General features: G+C 48.5%; 1 protein-coding gene across 2 annotated transcripts in view; it reads left to right on the forward strand.

Annotated features, from left to right (window-relative positions):
- Nucleotides 1–11305, forward strand: part of NSDHL (NAD(P) dependent steroid dehydrogenase-like) — a 28341-nt gene extending 17036 nt beyond the window's left edge. For both annotated transcript variants that reach the window (XM_032264158.1, XM_032264159.1), the window contains exons 4-8: nucleotides 1189–1335; nucleotides 4966–5094; nucleotides 7783–7925; nucleotides 9513–9615; nucleotides 10728–11305. In XM_032264158.1, the coding sequence (XP_032120049.1) occupies nucleotides 1189–1335; nucleotides 4966–5094; nucleotides 7783–7925; nucleotides 9513–9615; nucleotides 10728–11060 (855 nt within the window). In that variant the 3' untranslated portion in view covers nucleotides 11061–11305. The remainder of the gene's footprint in view (nucleotides 1–1188; nucleotides 1336–4965; nucleotides 5095–7782; nucleotides 7926–9512; nucleotides 9616–10727) is intronic.
- Nucleotides 11306–18375: the final 7070 nt, after the last annotated feature.

The raw sequence follows: 18375 nt of genomic DNA on the forward strand, positions 1-18375 counted from the left end.
CAGATTAAAAGAGATGGAGGAGACGTGAGGAATAAATACTACACGTCATGGACCCCAAAACAAAAGGCTGTAAAGGACATTATTGGGACAATTGGGGGAATTTGAATATAGACTAATTATTGGATAAGAGTATCATATCTGTTAGGTTTCTTGAGTATGATCATTATTTCATGGCTATTTAAGAGAATGCTTTTGTTCTTAAGAGATACCTGGTAAAGTTTAGAGGCAGCATGAGGTCTGCAACTTACTTGAGGGGTTTCAAAAAATATCATTGTATGTATGTAGAGAGAGGAAATTGTGGCAAAATATTAATTGGTGAGTCTAGGCACATAACTGTCTTTTCTTTTGGTGACAAGCATGAATCATACTTAGATCCTGTGAATTAAGGTCTGGCGAAATGGTGATGTGCTATTACTTCTTCATTTAGTAGCTGCAGTGTTTATACCTTTTGCAGAATAAAGGTTTGGTTTTTTTTCCCTTTATTTACCAGTTTCAGAAAGAATTTTTATTGTTACTTGTGGTCAAGCTGTCCTTTCTTTGCCCAGTGGGAACGTCTTCAGGCCGGCACCTGAGTGCTTTTAACATGACCCCAGTAGTCTTAGCTAGCATCCTCACTTTCTGGTACAAGGTGTGCCTGGTTCTTCTTGTGTATTTCCTGTCCCAGATCTGCAATCGGCCCTTTCTCTCAGGAGCTCTTGTTCCTTTTAGCAGTAAATCAAACAGACCTGTTTTAAAAATCCCTTTCAGGTTGCTGTATTGTATCTAGTTTCACAGGAAGGAATATGCCTGTGTATCGGCTATTTATACTGTCTTTAATGGTGTGAAACTTTTTCATATGATTCGTAATTTCTATCTGAGTTCACCTTCTGGGGGAGTTTTACCCCCTAGGTGCCCGCCCTGAACCACCCGAAAGGGTGTTGCCTCTGTGTGGATCGCACAGACTTCTCATGCACCAAACCCCTTTTTATGGGGGACTAGTTACTGGGGAGAAGGTGATTAAATGGACAACTTGGTTTCCATCCCGTGTACTTCAGTATTATTGAATCTCTTATAAGAATATGTTTCCATATTGATTGTAGAATTATAAGATAAGGAACCTAGAAGCCACAGGTTAGAGAATGAAAATGTGGGAATGGTACTGACCTGTCAAAGCAGGAATGATTATTTTCTCTTCATTTGCTTTTCCAGGATCTGTACCCAGCTCTGAAAGGTGTAAACACAGTTTTCCACTGTGCATCACCCCCGCCATCCAGTAACAACAAGGAACTCTTTTATAGAGTGAATTACAATGGCACCAAGAATGTCATTGAAACTTGCAAAGAGGCTGGGGTTCAGGTAAGGGGAAAGCTGGAGTGAGTGCTGTCAGGAACGTGTGATGGCCCTTTCTAAGGGTGTAAGGTCATAGTTCTTGCAGTCTCCCCAGGCCTAGGTAGGGTTGCTTCTTAAATTGTTAGGAAGATGTTAAAAATGAAGGCCTGGGGAGTCACTGAGGATTATGAAGGTCTGCTTGCCAAGGCCGATTTGAGTTGTAGTATTCTAACTGCACACAAATAGAACATCTGAGGACCTCAAGGCTATTAGCCTTCAGTTAAAGAGCTGCAGAACTTAAGACATTGCTTGTATTTTTATTATGATAAAATATATATCACATACAATTTACCATCATAGCCATTTTGAAGTGCAGAGTTCAGTGACATTAAGTACACTCACAGCATTGTACAACCATCACCACCATCCATCTCTAAACCGTTTCTTCTTCCCTAATAGAAACTCCGTCCCCAATAAACAGCAACTCCCAGTCTCCCTTCCCCACTCAGCCCTTGGCAACCACCCTTCTACTTTCTGTTTCTATGGGTTTGACAACTGTAGGAACCTCACAGAAGTGGAATGATATAGTATCTGTCCTTTTGTGTCTGGCTTATTTCACCGAGCATGATGTCCTCAGGGGTCATCCATGTTGTAGCATGTGTCCAAATGTCCTTCCTTTTTAAGGCAGAACAATATTTCACTGTATGGATGGACCACATTTTGTCTATTCATTAAGCCATTGATGGACATTTGTGCTGTCTTCACATTTTGGCAATTGTAAACAATAATGCTGTGAACACAGGTATACAAATATCTGTTCAAGTCCCTGTTAATCACTTCTTTTGGGCATATACCCAGAATTAGGGCTGCTGGATCATATACTAGTTCTATGGTTAACCTTTTGAGGAACCACCACATCGTTTTCCAGACCTTGCTTATATTTTAAAAGAAATGCAAATTGTGTTACTCTTAGCCAGTAGAAACCTGTTATAACTCAGGCCTGAGGGGATATGAATTTCTGCCACATTGTAGCTTACTGCATTGTTACCAGTCCTGGTTCTTAGGGTTTTCTTTATAGGACTCCAGCCACTGACTGAAACAGCACCCTGTCAGTTCAGCATCCTGACCCTCACAGGGCCGCATGCCACAGGTACTACATAAATTAAGAGAAAGCGTGAAGCAAACCAGGGGTTCCTCTCCCAACAACCTCTCCTGGCACTGTCTGATCCCCGTGTCCCCAGCATCCTCAGCCGGCCCAGCAGGGCTGGAGCTCTTCTGGGCTCGGACCCTGGAGAGGATCAGTTATAACTGGCCCCTGGCAGTTGACAAGATGCTTTGTCCTGATGCAGTTTTTACCTAATTGGCTCTTCATTAGGTAACCAGGGGCTAAACAATGTCTCTTAGCTAGTAACTGCAAGAGGTGGAGTCACAGTGGATTCTCCAAATCCCAGACTTTGCACTCTGCTATGCTGATGTAACTGGAGCCCTGGGAAGGGCCCTGCTGCTCTTTGTTAAGTGGAAGGTTCCAGGCATACAAAAAAGATTTGCACCCAGGTGTGGTGGCTCACATGTGTAATCCCAGCGCCCTGGGAGGCCAAAGCAGGAAGATCTCTTGAGCCCAGGAGTTCAAGACCAGGCTGAGCAACATAGCAATACCCCACCTCTACAAAACTTTTAAAAGCCAGGTGTGGTGGTAGGCACCTATAGCCTCAACTGTTTCGGGAGGCTGAGGCAGGAGGATCGCTTGAGCACAGGATTTTCAGGATGCATTGCGCTATGATCCCAACACTACACCCCAGCTTAGGCAACAGAGCAAGACCTTGTCTCTTAAAAAAAACAACACCACAAAAAAAAGCAAAATAAGATTTGAGAATAAAACAGCAACCCTACACTCACCACGGCATTTAAGAAACAGCATGACTGGTGTGTGTGATGTGTGCCATCCTCCATGCCGTTGCTGCCATCTTCGGTTTCTCATTTCCATTTGCCCCATGTGCAGCCAATATAAGGTATTAGATTGCGTGTTAGAAGATTTTATAAAATGATACCTGATTGAACAGATCCTCCTGCAACTTGCTTTTTTCCCTAGTGTTATGTTTTTCTTTGCTCATCTTGGCATATGTAACTGGTTCATTTACTGAGGGGGCAGAGTAGCTTAGTGGGTAAGGGTACAGAAAGTGATTTCTGTGTTGTATTGAAGGAAGGTTTTCCAACACTAAGATCAAAAGATTATTTCATGTACTTTTTTTTCTCAAAGGTTTTAAGTGTTGTTTTCCACACTGAAGTCTTTAATCCTTCAGGGATTTCTGTGTGCATATGGAGTGAGATAGAGATCTCACTTTTTGCTATGTGTATAACCAGTTCAGCACCATTTCCTGCATAATCCCTCCTTTCTGCGTTGCTCCACACCATCTGCGGCCTGTCTTCGGTGTTTGTGTCTTACATGGGCCTGTTCCGAGGCTCTCCCCTCTGCCCCATTGACCTCTCTGTCTGCCCATGCAGAGAGTCTCTGCCTTTTTAGGACAAGTCTCGGTGTACGGTAGGATAAATCACCCCCTAACTGATTTCTTCGAAATTCACTTGGCTCTTCTGAACCCTTCGTTCTTCCACATATATTTGGCTTAACCAGTTCCTTGCTAAAGCCAGCTGGGACTGCTATTGTAATTGCATTGAACTTGTAGGTAATTTTGGAGATAATTGATATCTTTCCAATATCGACTGTTCCTGTCCATAAATATGGGATATTTTTCTGCTTATCTCTCTCTTTAATGTCTTAAATAGTTTTATAGTTTATTTCATGAAGATTTTGCATATCTTGTTAAATTTATTTGTATGTACTTCATTTTTTGTTATTTAATAATTTTATGTTACATCTTCAATTACTGCTAATGTATAAGACTACTTTTTGAATATTGATTTTTAATTCAGCAATTTTGCTGAATTCTAATATTTTCTACATATTTGCCTGTGTTTTCTGTGTAGATTTTTCTATCATCTGTAAGTGATGGAAGTTCAGTTTCTTTTCAGATCATTGTAAATTCTTGTTTATCTTACCCTACCACTTTGGCTAGGGCTTCCCATACAATGTTGAACATGAGTTGGAAAGATATGATTCATGCTAATGGTGTCCAGTGTTGGATGAGCTGCTCTTAACCCACAGACTGGACGCTGGGGACCCTCATAAGAGAGCATCTTCCTTTAGAATAGCATTTCTTGAGGTCTTGTGGTGTGTGTCTTCATATGTGTGTTCACATGGCCAGGTCACTATCAGAATAGATAGTGATCTTTTTCAAACAGATCCTCCTAGAAGTTTGTGGGCTGCCCTTCCCCCACAGAGAATCACTGTCTGTTCTATCCCTCAGATGTGATCGGATAGAAAAAAATGTGTTATCCCTTGTTTTGGAACCAGGATCCCTTGATTCTTGGTTAGAATGTAATACCATAGTGTGTCTGGAATCCACATAGCTGCAAAGATGGTGATCTTTGGATTATTTTAAGAAGGCATGAGAAGCAAAGGCATTGTAGCAAATAATTTGTACAGTGCCTTGAGTGTGAGGGCAGCAAAGGGACGCGCCTTGATTCTCTTTCATACAGGATCATCGCACTCTGAATTGTGATAATTTGTGAATTTTATTCTTTCTAATGTTTGTCTGTCAGAAACTCATTTTAACCAGTACTGCCAGTGTCATCTTTGAGGGTGTCGATATCAAGAATGGAACTGAAGACCTTCCCTATGCCATGAAACCCATTGACTACTACACAGAGACTAAGATCTTACAGGAGAGGGTATGTGCCTTGGAACTCGTTGAGTGCGCAGACTGAAGGGTTTAGAATCCTAAGAAAAATGTTTAAGAATTTATGAAGTTCATATTCTGAGGCCTAAGTACTTGACTTGGGATGTAAAATTTGTGGGTGACATTGAATTCAAAAATATTGTGAGAGGCCAGTCACAGTGGCTCACGCCTATAATCCCAGCACTTTGGGAGGCCGAAGTGGGCGGATCACCTGAGGTCAGCAGTTCTGGAACAGACTGGCCAACATGGTGAAACCCCGTCTCTACTAAAAATACAAAAATTAGCCAGGCATAGTGGTGGGCACCTGTAATGCCAGCTATTCAGGAGGCTGAGGTACGAGAATTACTTGAACCTGGGAGGTGGAGGTTTCAGTGAGCTGAGTTTGTGCCATTGCATTCCAGCCTGGTGGATAGAGAGACTCTGTCTCCACAAAAAAAAAAAAAAAATATATATATATATATATATACACATACATACATACACACATACTATGAGAACAGGTTTACTTGGCCAGACGCTGTTTTGAGTGTTTTCCAGTATTTTCGCTGTTTAAAGGTCAAAGTTATCCCATCGTCACCAGATGACAGATGAGGACTGTGGTGCACAGAGAGACTCGGAAGCTTTCTTAGGCATGCAGCTGGGAGGCGGCTGATCCCAGACCGTCTGTCTCCAGAGCCTGCGCACGCACCCTCGATGCCTTGCAAGCTTTCTTGCTTGCTGTGGGAATTTACAATGGGGGTCGCAAGTGTGCGGACAGGAAGCAGGCTGGAGGCACCTTCCTAGTGGCACTCTTGCCCCCTCCCTTACTTACAAAAACAAACAATGGAAAGATCTTGCTCTATTTTAAGGAAAAGGACTTTTCCATTTGGCAAAGCAGCTTCATCAAAGGACCGCTGATTTTAGTGTGGTTGGATTCGGCCGCAGTCGCTACCAAGCCTTCAAGCTGGCGGGGCTGCTGTGGGGCCCCTGACAACTGCTAGCTGCAGATGGGGATTGTCACCCTGAGGCCATCCTAAGCTGCAGGCTGGGAGTGCTCCTGAGCCTGAGATAGCTCACCTTAGCTGGGTAGCTGTGAGTATACCCCTCCCAGGTATGTGCAGCGTATCACACCCACTGAGGTTTGCTTTCAAAGCCAGTACATACTGAACTGGAGCCGAACACTGACCTGTCTACCTGAGAGTCAGCTACCTCCCGGCTGTTTGCTGCTGCTTCAGCTCAGAAAGTCCTGGCAGAACTGGTCCACAGGGAGACAAAAGGGCTGTCTCACTCCTTGTAGCACCCATGTGGCCAGACTTGGCCCCAGGAGCACTAAAGCCTCCCCGTGCCTTGCAGGCAGTTCAGTCACCATGGAGACCTGTGCATCCTCAAGCCAGCATGCCTGGGACTGGGACTGTCTGCCACCAGTGCTGAGCCCATCTAGGCTCAGGAGCTTCAAATGATGGCCTTGACCCAGCCCATCAGTGGCTCGCTTATATCAGCTTTTGGGTTTCAACTGGAAATAAGCAAAACCTGCAGATGACTCCAGTAGTAACTCACCTGCAGCCTCCTTCCAACCAAGGTCAACACCCATTGTTGCCTTTATAATGTTCCTGCTGATCATAAACCAAATGTGATGGGGAACTAGGACTCCTTCACTGCTCTTCCCTTCAGTAATAGAGATGAGCCTTGGTGGAGGCCATTTGAGGGTTTATTTAGTCATTCCCTTCATCGCTGTGGGTACCAGAGGCCTGACAGGAAGAGGAAGGGAATCTGTTGAAAAAGGCAGCTTTTCCGTTGTTGAGTGGCTTAAGATCACCGGGGCCAAAATATGGACCAGCACTTTGCCACCATAGAATAGAAACCCGAGGTGACATGACAGAGGCACACAGAAACAACTGACACGGGTCATCGTCAGGGCAGCTGCGTTTGTGATCACCGCTTTCACACACGATAAATTCTTTTGGAAATTTTGTTACTTTTGAGGCCAAATCCATTTCTCTGTGCTTTAGGCTCTTGAGCTCTAGTTTGTCCATGAAGTCACACGGAAGACACCTTTTCTGTCTTCCTCGTAGTGGTAGCAGCAGCACTGGCTCCAGACCAGGCACTGCTCTGAGGACTTTACATGGCTCAGCCTCCTTCACTCCCCAGCTGCTGGCCTGTTTCTCCCGGGGCATGGTCTTCAGACCCTTCACTTTCTCTGACCTTCTGTGCCCACTTGGGTTTCTGAGAGCCCTCCCCTCGGAGGTGGTACTCAGAATTGCCTGGAACAGCCTGGTGGAAACGTGGGCGGCACATGCAATTTGAGTTCCTGGCGGCTCACAGCTGACTCGTTTGCCGGAACCTTCGGATCTTTTCCACAAACCGCTGCAGAGGCATGTCTTCTGGCAGTGTTGATGGATTTTAGCCTTTGAACCCAAACCTGGGTCTTCTGATGTGATCTTACTGGGTTTTGCCCAGCTGTCTCTCAGGCAGTTTCAGATTTTGGTGTGAGGGTGGGTGGGGTAGAGAGGTAGGCAAGAATTATAGCAGCCACTGATGTAGGTTGTCAGCTCAAGGCAAACCACTTCTCGGAGGCCACATGCCAGCAGAGTGTGTCATCTCGCTGTCCCCCACGGGTGGTTCTACTCACCCAGTGAGGCACTGTCTTGGCTTGGGCCAAGGGGTTTGCAATGGACATGCTCCTTCTCATGCTCTCCTCCAGGTAGTCCTGGGTGCCAACGATCCTGAGAAGAATTTCTTAACCACAGCCATCCGCCCTCACGGCATTTTCGGCCCAAGGGACCCCCAGCTGGTACCCATCCTCATCGAGGCAGCCAGGAATGGCAAGATGAAGTTTGTGATAGGGTAAGTCAGCCCGCAGTGGCTCTTCCCACTCCCTCCTGGTCCATGACCTCGTATTCAGAGAGCCCTTGGCAGGAGCCAAGCAGCATTCTAGCTCTTTTCTTATGTGACTGTCTAGGTGCATGCAGGCTGCCGTAACAAAATACCTGAGACTGGGTAACAAACAACAGATAGGTTGGAGGCTGGGAAGTCCAAGATCAAGGCGTTCCCAGATTGGGTATCCAGTGAGGTCCTGTTCCTCATGTGTGTCACCTTTTCACCATGGCATCACATAGTGGAAGTGGCAGACAGGCTCCCTTGGGCCTCTTTTATAAGGACACTAAGCCCATTCCTGAGGACAGAGCCCCCACGACCTGATCACCTCCTAAAGGCCCTCTTCATAGTACCATTGCATTGGAGATGAAGTTTCAACATGTGAATGTTGCAGGGATACAAAGACTCAGGCCATAGCAGTGACCTCGTCTACTGTCCTCTGTATTCATATCCTGTAGTTGCTGTAACAACTTGCCATAAAGTAAGTGCTTAAAACAACAAACTGATCCTGTCACAGTTTGGGAGGCCGGAAGTCCGAAGTGAAGATGTTGGCAGGGCTTATGCTTTCTGGAGGCTGAGAGGGAGCATCTGTTCCAGGCCTCTGCCCTAGCCTCTGCTGGCTGCTGGCCATCCTTAGCATTCTGTGCTGGGAGAGGCATCACTCCTGCCTCTGCCTCCCTTTTCACATGGCTGTCTCCCTTGGTTTCTGTGTCCAAATTTCCTTCTTATAAGGACATGATTCACTGGATTTCAAGCCCACCCTACTCCAATATGAGCTCAGCTTAACTAATTACATCTGCAGAGCCCCTGTTTCCAAATAAGGTCACATTCACAAGGTCCAAGCAGACAGAAGCTTTGGTAGGATCTATTCAATCCAGTGTACCCTCTCAGGTGGGCTGGGAAGATATTTGTGACCCTGTTTGGAAATTGAGGAACCCGAGGCTCAGAGGGAAACAGTGGGCCAGGGTCAAGGTCCAGGGCTCGATTATCCTTGCTTCTAGGAAGGCAGGTGGGGGATTACACTGCTCCTTGGGGAAAGTGCAGGCAGAGGGAAGAGCCTCTGCAGGGGCCAGCAGTGTGGCTGTGTCCCAAATAGGTCTTCTCTTCCTTCATTTCCTTCTCTCCTCTCTCTCTTTTCTACTTTTTCCCTGTGCCTTGCCTTCTTGTTTCTCACTCAGCCTCACTGCCACCCTGACTTGTTACCAGTCAATAAATGGGAGACCAGAGCAAGGTGCTGGCCCCGTGTCTCCTGGGAAGGGGCTGAAAAGCTGCTACCCAAATCAGGACAGGAGAGACAGCACCAGTGTTGGCCATGCTGGAATGGGGTGGGCAGGCCACCAGGTTTCAGATTCCACTCACCGTGAGGACCCAGAAGCCCTGGCCCAGTGCGCATCTTTAACCAGTATAGGCATCTATGAGTGTCAGGGCTGGCCTTGCCAAGGCAGGTAGCAGTCATTCTGCACGTCACAGTCTCTCAAACGCCAAGACTTGGGAGCGACACTGGCTTTGGTACAGGGACTCCCAGCACACATTCCATCATCCCTTGTGCACCTGCAGGAACGGGAAGAACCTGGTGGACTTTACCTTTGTGGATAACGTGGTCCATGGACACATCCTAGCTGCAGAGCAGCTCTCCCACGATGCAACCCTAGGTGGGAAGGTAAGGCCCACTGCCCCGTCTCTGCATGTGTGCCTTTCTGCAGATTTGTTATCCCTGCCATTGGACTTGCTGGCAAATTGCTCCTGTGATCCTGCATCATGGAGGCTTTGCCTTAGGACCCCCTGTGCCAAGGTCAAGCCCCTCTGACCCTGTGCCAAGGTTGAGCCCCTCTGATAGAGCATCACTTGGGGCAGCCAAAATTAGGGAGCCGATGAGCTGGGATGGAACAGACATTTAGGACACGGTCATCCGTGGCCCCTGACCTGGCTGCCCACCTGTTGGCATGGCTCCTCAAGGCAGGAGTCCACGTAGATTGGGCAGGGTGCTTGCTCCTCACTCTCCCACTCATTCCTCAGGTCTTTCAGTCCCTTGCTGTTTGGTCCTCTTTTATTCGCCTGAAACTCTGCCATTTTCCCACTGATAACTTTCCAAGAAGTTGGGAGTCGGGTGGGTGTGGCTTTTTTTTTTTTTTTTTTTTTTTTTGAGACAGAGTCTGACTCTCACCCAGGCTGGAGTGCAGTGTCGCAATCTCGGCTTACTGCAACCTCCACCTCCTGGGTTCAAGCAAGTCTCATGCCTGAACCTCCCAAGTAGCTGGGACTACAGCCACGTGCCACGACACTCAGCTAATTTTTGTATTTTTAGTAGAGATGGGGTTTCACCACGTTGGCCAGGATGGTCTCAAACTCCTGACTTCAGTTGATCCACCCGCCTCCACCTCCCAAAGTGCTGGGATTACAGGCGTGAGCCACTGAGCCCAGCCTGGGTGTGGCTTTTGATTTAAAAGAAGCGTAACACCATCAAGAATATGTAATGTGACCAATTCATTACATCCAAAGATATGTAGATGAGTTTTACGATGATTAATAATTATCAAATTAGCAAATGTACTTTTCCAGGTGCAATCTAAGCGTCACTTAAAACCCTGGCTGACAGATAAAGCTTTCATCATCTGCCCTCTCTATGCCTTGGCGGTTGTGCAATTGAGGGCAGGCCACGTGGGCTGCTGCAGCAGTTAGGCAGTGAGGCTGCAATCCCCAAGGGCTTCATAGATGCGCCGGCTTTGGGCAGGCGGGGGCGCTGTTTCTAACTTCTCGTTCTTGTTCTGCCAGGCATTTCACATCACCAATGACGAGCCCATCCCTTTCTGGACATTCCTGTCTCGCATCCTGACAGGCCTCAATTATGAGGCCCCCAAGTACTACATCCCCTACTGGGTGGCCTACTACCTGGCCCTCCTGCTGTCGCTGCTGGTGATGGTGGTCAGCCCTGTCATCCAGCTGCAACCCACCTTCACACCCATGCGGGTCGCGCTGGCTGGCACATTCCACTACTACAGCTGTGAGAGAGCCAAAAAGGCCATGGGTTACCAGCCACTAGTGACCATGGATGACGCTGTGGAGAGGACCGTGCAGAGCTTTCGCCACCTGCAGAGGGTCAAGTGAGGGACCTTGGAGGCTGGGCTCTCTCTACACGTTCCCCAGCCAGTAACTCTCTCCCCTGTGGACTGATGACATAGCATCCTTCGAATGATTTCTCTTTGAGTCTGTGACTCCTCTTACTAGGTAGAGAGCGCACCCTACCCTTTCCATAATGACAAAGACAGCAAAAACAGACATTTCTTCCTTCATGGAATTGGATTTGGGTTTCTTAAGCAGGCAGCTTCATATTATTACTGATTTGTTCTCTGCCTTTTTGTGTCTGTCTGTATACCCGCTCCCTTGCCTCCTCTTCTGGGTTACACATTTCATTCCAATGTCCTTACACGTAATCAAGGAAGCTGTAGGAAGCTACAACCCATTTATTAGTTGCAGTGGAGAACCATTTCCATGCAGACTAAGGAGGACTAGAGGGAAAGCTCTAGACTTAGTTCAGATGCATCTTCAAAATATCCCAGAAGACAAGCAGAAGTTAACGCACAGGTGAGACTTGACATGTACATTTCATACTGACAGCTTAGAGGACAAACTGAAAGCCAAAATGCCTGTAATTCCTCCCCAGGCTCTGTTGCTTGTTCAGCTCACTATATGCTTCCACATTCTCTTTCAGGCACGTTGCTGTGCCTGCCTGCATTTTTGTTGTTGTCATTGTAGAGACAGGGTCTGAGTGTGTCTCTGTTGCCCAGGCCAGAGGGCACTGGCTAATCACAAGCCCAGTCATACAGCACTGTAGCCTTGAACTCTTGGGCTCAAGCAGTCCTCCCACCTCAGCGTCCTGAGAGCAAATGTGCACTGCCGTGCCAGGCTTGCACTGTTTTCACAAAACATTTCACTTATCAACAGGCTTCTGTGGTTTTTAGAGGCAAGGCAGTGATCCAGCCCAGCGGCACGCTGTTTCAGCTGTTCAGCTCCTCTCCTAATGTGGGACACTGGGCTGGGTGACAGTAAGCCAGAGAGCAGAAAGGGCTGCTTCCCTGCAGCTCATCCTCAGAGCTCTTCAGGCCAATTTCCAAAGGGCATAGCACAGAGATTTCCTCTGAGTGAGGAGAGACTGTGCTGCCCTCTGCTCATGGGGCGGGGGATATAAACATAAATAAGACAGCCTTTGCCCCTAAGGCACTTCGAATCATGGACTTCAGATACGTTCCGAAGCCTGTGTGATACCAGACAGGACATGATATACACACCAAAGACACAGTGGTACACGTTCAGCTTCTGTCGGGGAGGGGATGCCTTGAGTCGGACCTTGAAGAATGGATAAGCAGTCAGACTTACTGTCGGAGTTGTCATTTCAGGCTAAAGATATCAGAGTATCACAGTCAATGGCATGTTGTAGTCTAATTAGCCGCATGTTGTGTTTCTTAGTGGTCCATGAGATAATGGTGTCTTACACACTCACTGATATGTCTTAGATTCAGTGAGAGACAAACATGGCAGCCTGGTTTGTGGGGGAAGCCAGCCAGACTGATGGTGCAAAGCTGATGGGGATGAACTTTTATCTCCTAGGCAGTGGGGGCCAAGAATCAAGAAAACCATCCTGGCTGTTACGTGGAGCCTGGGAGATCAGACAGGAAGCAACAAAGGGCCACGCAATGATGGCTTCATTTCTAACCCCACCCTGCCTTGCAAGAAATGACCTGGAAGGGGTCAGATCTCAGCGCCCGATTTCCTGTGGGGAGGGAGGGAGGGAGGAGGCCAGGCACAGCAACGGAGGACTCCACTCATGCTGGGATGAAGCCGCAGAGCAGCTGTGAGCTGGTGGGAGGATGGTGTCAGGCCCAGAGAGGGTGAGGCCAGCAGACCTTGCTGATGAGAGGAAGGGCCAAACTGCCCTTGGCTTCTACCTAACCACTGAGAAAAATGCTAGCTGCCATCTAGACCAAAGATGTCCCTAATGGAACCTCTTCTCTGCCCTCTGTTCACTCATGCAGACCACACATATTCATTGGGCCCTGCCCTGCCCTGCCCTGCCCTAAGCTTCAGTGCTGCATAAAACACGCAGCCCACAGACCAAAAAAATGTGCTATGAGAGGGACAGGGCTGCGGGCAAGCCTGGCCCGGGTGGCCATCATGGCAGAAGAGTTGCAGAAGCAGCATCTGCTCAGATCTGAAAGGTGAGGCTGTGCACAGACACCTCCTCGCCACGGCTTCTGTTTCTGTGTGTTCCTGACCCAGACCTATCTCAACCCAGCCATTTGGAGCAAGTCTAACCACAGGAAACCACAACCTCATTACCCCCTGAGAGCATACTAGAAGCCATCAGGCCCCGTCCCAGACCTACTGAACCGAGGGCCTGGGCCTGGGCCAGTGCTCGTCACAAGCCCTGTGGATGGTTTCTGGCCAGTGAAAGAGCCTTCCTGTAGGTCACTAAGTCCAGCTAGAAACTCCCACTGCAAGACTGAACTTGCCTACTCACAGGCCCAAGGCCTGGGGGCCAATTTCCTTCCTGACGACTGATGGCTTTACAGCACACCGTCCTAAGATGGCATCCTGGAGTGTGGACCCAGACCTGTGCCTGTCCCTCGTGTCACATCCCATCTGGAGAATCGGGGCCAAGGGAAGGCAGTTCTCTCCCAGATTGAGGACAGCTAAAAGCCCCATTGCCAACTGCTGTGTGTCCTTTGGGATGATCTCATTCAATCCCTCTTCCTTCCCGTCTGTATCGGCACTGACCTAGTTCAGCACCTGACCCCATCTGTACCTAGGTCAGGTGTCCTGGGACAGCCGACCTGATCTGTCTGCTTATTCTTGCCCCTCCTCCCATCCAGCGGCTATGTGTACACCCAGGGTGTCCTGCGTCTCCTCTGCTAAAAACACTTCAGTGGGGCCCGGTTTTCTCCCAGCCCACATTTCCAGCTTCTTCCACTGGGCTTCACACCTGCTGTGTTGTAGCCAAATGGAACCATGGTTTCCTGTGCATGCCCTGTCACGACTGCATGCAATGTCCTCTCCCTCGTGTCCCAAGCCCAGAATAGCCCACTCCCTTCCCCTAAAAAGCCGAGCCTAATCCTTCCAGTTGGAAACCACCCGTTTTCTCTGGATTCCTGGCTTGGGGCTGACCTGTGCCTCATTTTGTGTTTCCTATTTGTGCTTTTTCCCACCCCCACCAGGCTAGGAGTTCTTAAGGACAGAGGCAACCAGTGTCCCCACAGCATAGAGGGTACTCAGGAAACCTCCTTGTCTTGGAATCCTGGAGTCACAGTGGCAACGAAAGAAAATGGCCCCAAGAATGGGGAAAGGCACAGCCCATGAGACTGGGTTGAAGCAGAGAGAGGTTCCCAACCTATCATTCGGGTGGGGACTTAGGAAGCCTGTGAACTCCATACATTGGATGCAGCCTTTGGGGGGTGTGTGTGTGTGTTTTGGCATGAGAGGGCACATGGCTTTCACCAGCTTCTCAAAGGGGACTGTGGCCTAATAAAAACTATGAGTGAGTGGATGGGGCCAGCAGCTGCTGGGGGAGGGGCCCGGAAACATGGCAAGGGCAAAGTGGAGCTCCCAGGCCTCACCATCACCCCTGACTGTGTGTGTGGCTGACTGTTCCATCATGGGGTCCATGGCTTCAAAACAGGGAAGCACTGGAATCCACAATGAGGAGGGTTTGGCCGACAGGACAGCAATGGTCGAGGCCTCTGTCCCCAGCCCTCTGGGTTTGGGTGCCCACTGCCCCTGGAAGATTCTTAGCTTCCTGGATGAGACAGCCCTTGCTGGTAGAAAGCTTCACCTTCTGCTGAACTGAAACACCACTGGATGTGACTTCCCTTATCCTCCCTCATTTCCCCCCCTCACCAAACTCCAGCAAGTGAGGCTGGCATGGGTGCTGTTCCCTACGGCTATCCCGCAGTTCCCCAGCAGCACCCTCTTCTGCTCAGCTCACCTGCCTCAGGGCACCTGGTCCTTCAGGGCCAGCCACTCTTCTTCACACTCCATCTCCTACACAATTTCTTGTTTGCAGCTGTCCCCCACAGGTCTCTCTGGCTTCATACAATGGCTGGCCCACATCTCTATCAAAGCACTTCCTCCATCATGGGGCAATCATCCACTTAGCTGCCCAGATACAGCTCTACGAACCGCTTTGCTCCTCAAGGGCTTTTGATTCGTTACCTGTTCCAGGAAAGTGAGTGTGCCCAGCTCGTGTGCCAAGACTCCAAGGGCATTTACAGGAGAAAGCCATCAACTCCACATTGGCCAGCTGAGGGAGCCCCAGAGAAAAGAGGCCATGACCAAGGGCACTCAAGGGCAGTTAGCAGAGCCAGGGCTGGACCACTAGCTCCTGATCCCCTAGGCCAGCACACCCCAGGTCACCTATTCATATCCAGGCCCAGGCAGCCTAATGCCACATAGGTGCCCATGTGGGAAGGAGGCAGCCAGGACATGGACTCCAACCTGAGGTTCTCTAACATGAAGGGCTCAAAAAGCACAAATAGATTACTAGGAACTGTGAGAAAGAAGATGTGTTGGGAAACACTAGAACCTTCCATTCCAGTATGCACCTCTTTTCACCAGCACTGCCTAGTCATTGGTAATGGAAGGCTCCAAAGGATGGTGGATCCAAACTCGAGCCTTTTTGCCAGCTCTGCCTCATACCAGCCCCAGGAGGTTTGTTCATATTAACTCATTCGGCCCAGAGAATTTTCCAGAGAACTTTCTAGAATGACTGGAGTAGGGGAGAAAAGGAGGGAAGAGGGTGAAGGCCTCTCAGCTTCTTTTGTCCTGTACTACAGCCTGGCTCCCAGCAACACTTTTGGGATGCCTCTTGTAGCAGGTACTGGGAGACATGCACACCACTGGCTTTGTTCTCCGCGGCGGGCAGGGGAACATCAATTCAGAAAATGTTAACTGGGCACCTGCCATTTCCAAAGGGATGCAGAAGTGACCAAGGTAGAGCCCTTGCTCTCAAAGAGCTCACAGTCCCATAGAAGAAATGAAATGCAGAAATGCATAACCCAACTGCTCCTTCCTTTAAGAGCACAGGCCATCAAATAGAACTCAGGCTCAATTTTACTTGCCACTTGCTTTTATAAATATGGTTTTGCTGGCACACAACCACATCCATTTATTTACATATTGTCTAAGGCTCCCTTTTCACTACAATAGCAGATGTGAGTAGTTATGACAGAGGCCATCTGGCCTACAAAGCCAGTCAAAATATTGACTGTCTTGCCCCTCATAGAAAAGGTTTTGTGATGGAAGAATGGGATGAGAGAAAAATAAGGAAGAAAAGGAAAGGTTTGTCAACCCCTGCTTAAGAGTGACTGGGAGCCCATGAGCACATGATGCTCAGCATCACTAATCATTAAGGACGTGCACATCAGTACCACAATGCAGTAGCCGCACCCCATTACGATGGTTACTATCAAAACAAAAAAACAGGCTGGGCACAGTGGCTTACACCTGTAACCCCAGCACTTTGGAAGGCCAAGGCAGGTGGATCCCTTGTGGTCAGCAGTTTGAGACCAGCCTGGCCAACATGGTGAAGCACTGTCTCTACTAAAAGTACAAAAAATTAGCAGGCACAGTGGTGCCCACCTGTAATCCCAGCTACTCAGGAGGTTAAGGCAGGAGAATAACTTGAACCCGGGAGGCAGAGGTTGCAGTCAGCTGAGATCGTGCCACTGCACTCCAGCCTAGGGAATAGAGCTGGGACTTGATCACTCCCTGGAAGGTGACATGGTGACATTTGTGTTTGGTTGGCAGGGAGAGTGCAGGGAGAGGGATCAGAGGCAAGGTATCAGTGGGGAACTACCTCTGTAGTCCAGGGCAGAGATGATAAGAGTGTGTCTGTCCCAAGGAACTGACAGCGGGGCTATGGCACAGACATAATAGAGAGATACTTCTGTGCAAGAATGCATCATCCATGGTGATTGATTGGATGTTGGGCTAAGGAAGGGGAGAGGTTAAAGAGAATTAGGAGGCTGAAGCTTAGAAGAATTGGTGGCTAGTCATGCCTTCTGCTGAGCTAGGGACCCAGGAGAGCGCAAGATTTGGGCAGCAGCAGGGAAGAAGCCGAATTCCATTCTGGCCATAATGAGTTGAATGAACCTTTCAGTTTTCAGGTAGAAGTGTCTAGAAGGCAAGAGATAGATATTTGGAAATTTTGGCCTATTGCTGCTACCAAAAGCCACAGGAAAAGCAGGAGGATGAAAAATGACACCCTGAGAATTCAGAGGTAAACCAAACACCCAGGTGTCAAGGAAAGCTAGGGAGGAGGGATGAAGCATGAGAGGATGGTCAGCAGCATGGGCAGTGCTGGGAGGTTATGGAGGCTGAAGACTGAGGCAGGAAATGTCTCTGAAATCTAACACTGAACACCCACTTTATAACTGGCGTTGTGCTGGGGGTAAGGGCCACTGTAGTGGAAAATCTATACAAGAGCCTTTCCAGAGCTCCTGATCTAGCTAAGGGAAAGAACCACAGTTGATTCCAACTGAGCTAAGCAGCCCCAGGGAAGCTGGAGCACGGCCCACTTGGCAGTGCATTTGTGCCCACTGTGGATTTTCATACCCTGCTCGTGGACTTGTGTCCTTCCTTCATCCTCCCTTCTGTATTCTTCCTTGATGGTGCTCTTCTCGAACATAGATTTTCTTAGACCTTTTGGAGACCCCTCCAGCTCCTGACCCAGACAGTGCTAGCCAGGCGGTGGGCACTCCAGGTTGTTTGAATCGTTAAGGAAAAGCCAAAGGCGAACGCTGAGCAAGATGAAGGGAGCAGGCTTGTGGGAAGGAGGGTGCCTCCTCAGCCAGCCAGCGCCTTCCCAGGTGCTCATGCAGTTTCTCCTTTGATCCTCAACAAGCCTGTTGAGTCCAGCAAGGTCTCCCATTATCCCTACTTTGTATAGGGAAACCCAAAGCTTAAGACAGGGAAAGGGGATTTCTGAAGATGCACAGCGAGTTAGGGACAGCATCCTTTTCCTCAATGGCCTTCTACTCTCTCGGGATAATGCTAAGTGGCCTGAACTCCTTGCTTCTGCACTGGGTGGGAACACTGAATGTATTCCTTTCCTATGACTGCTGTATCAGATAAAGACCAGTTAAGTGGCTTAAAACAATGCAAATGCATTATCTTATAGTTCTGGGAGCCAGAAGCCCAAAATCAGTTTCCCTGGGCTAAAGACCAGGAGTTGGAAGGACTGGTTTCTTCTGGAGGCTCTGAGGGGGAGTTTCATTTTCTTTCCTCTTTTGAGCTTGTGGTGGCCACTTGTTTTCCTTAGCTTGTGGCCCCTTCTTCCATCTTTGAAGCACATTGCTTCAATCTCTGCTTCTATGATCACATTTCCTGCTCTTCTGTAGTGAAATCTCCCTCTGATTTTCTCTTATGTGGA

This window comes from Sapajus apella, unplaced genomic scaffold, assembly GCF_009761245.1.
Source record: "Sapajus apella isolate SASKATOON/1434 unplaced genomic scaffold, GSC_monkey_1.0 scaffold142, whole genome shotgun sequence".
Classification (NCBI taxonomy): Eukaryota; Metazoa; Chordata; class Mammalia; order Primates; family Cebidae; genus Sapajus; species Sapajus apella.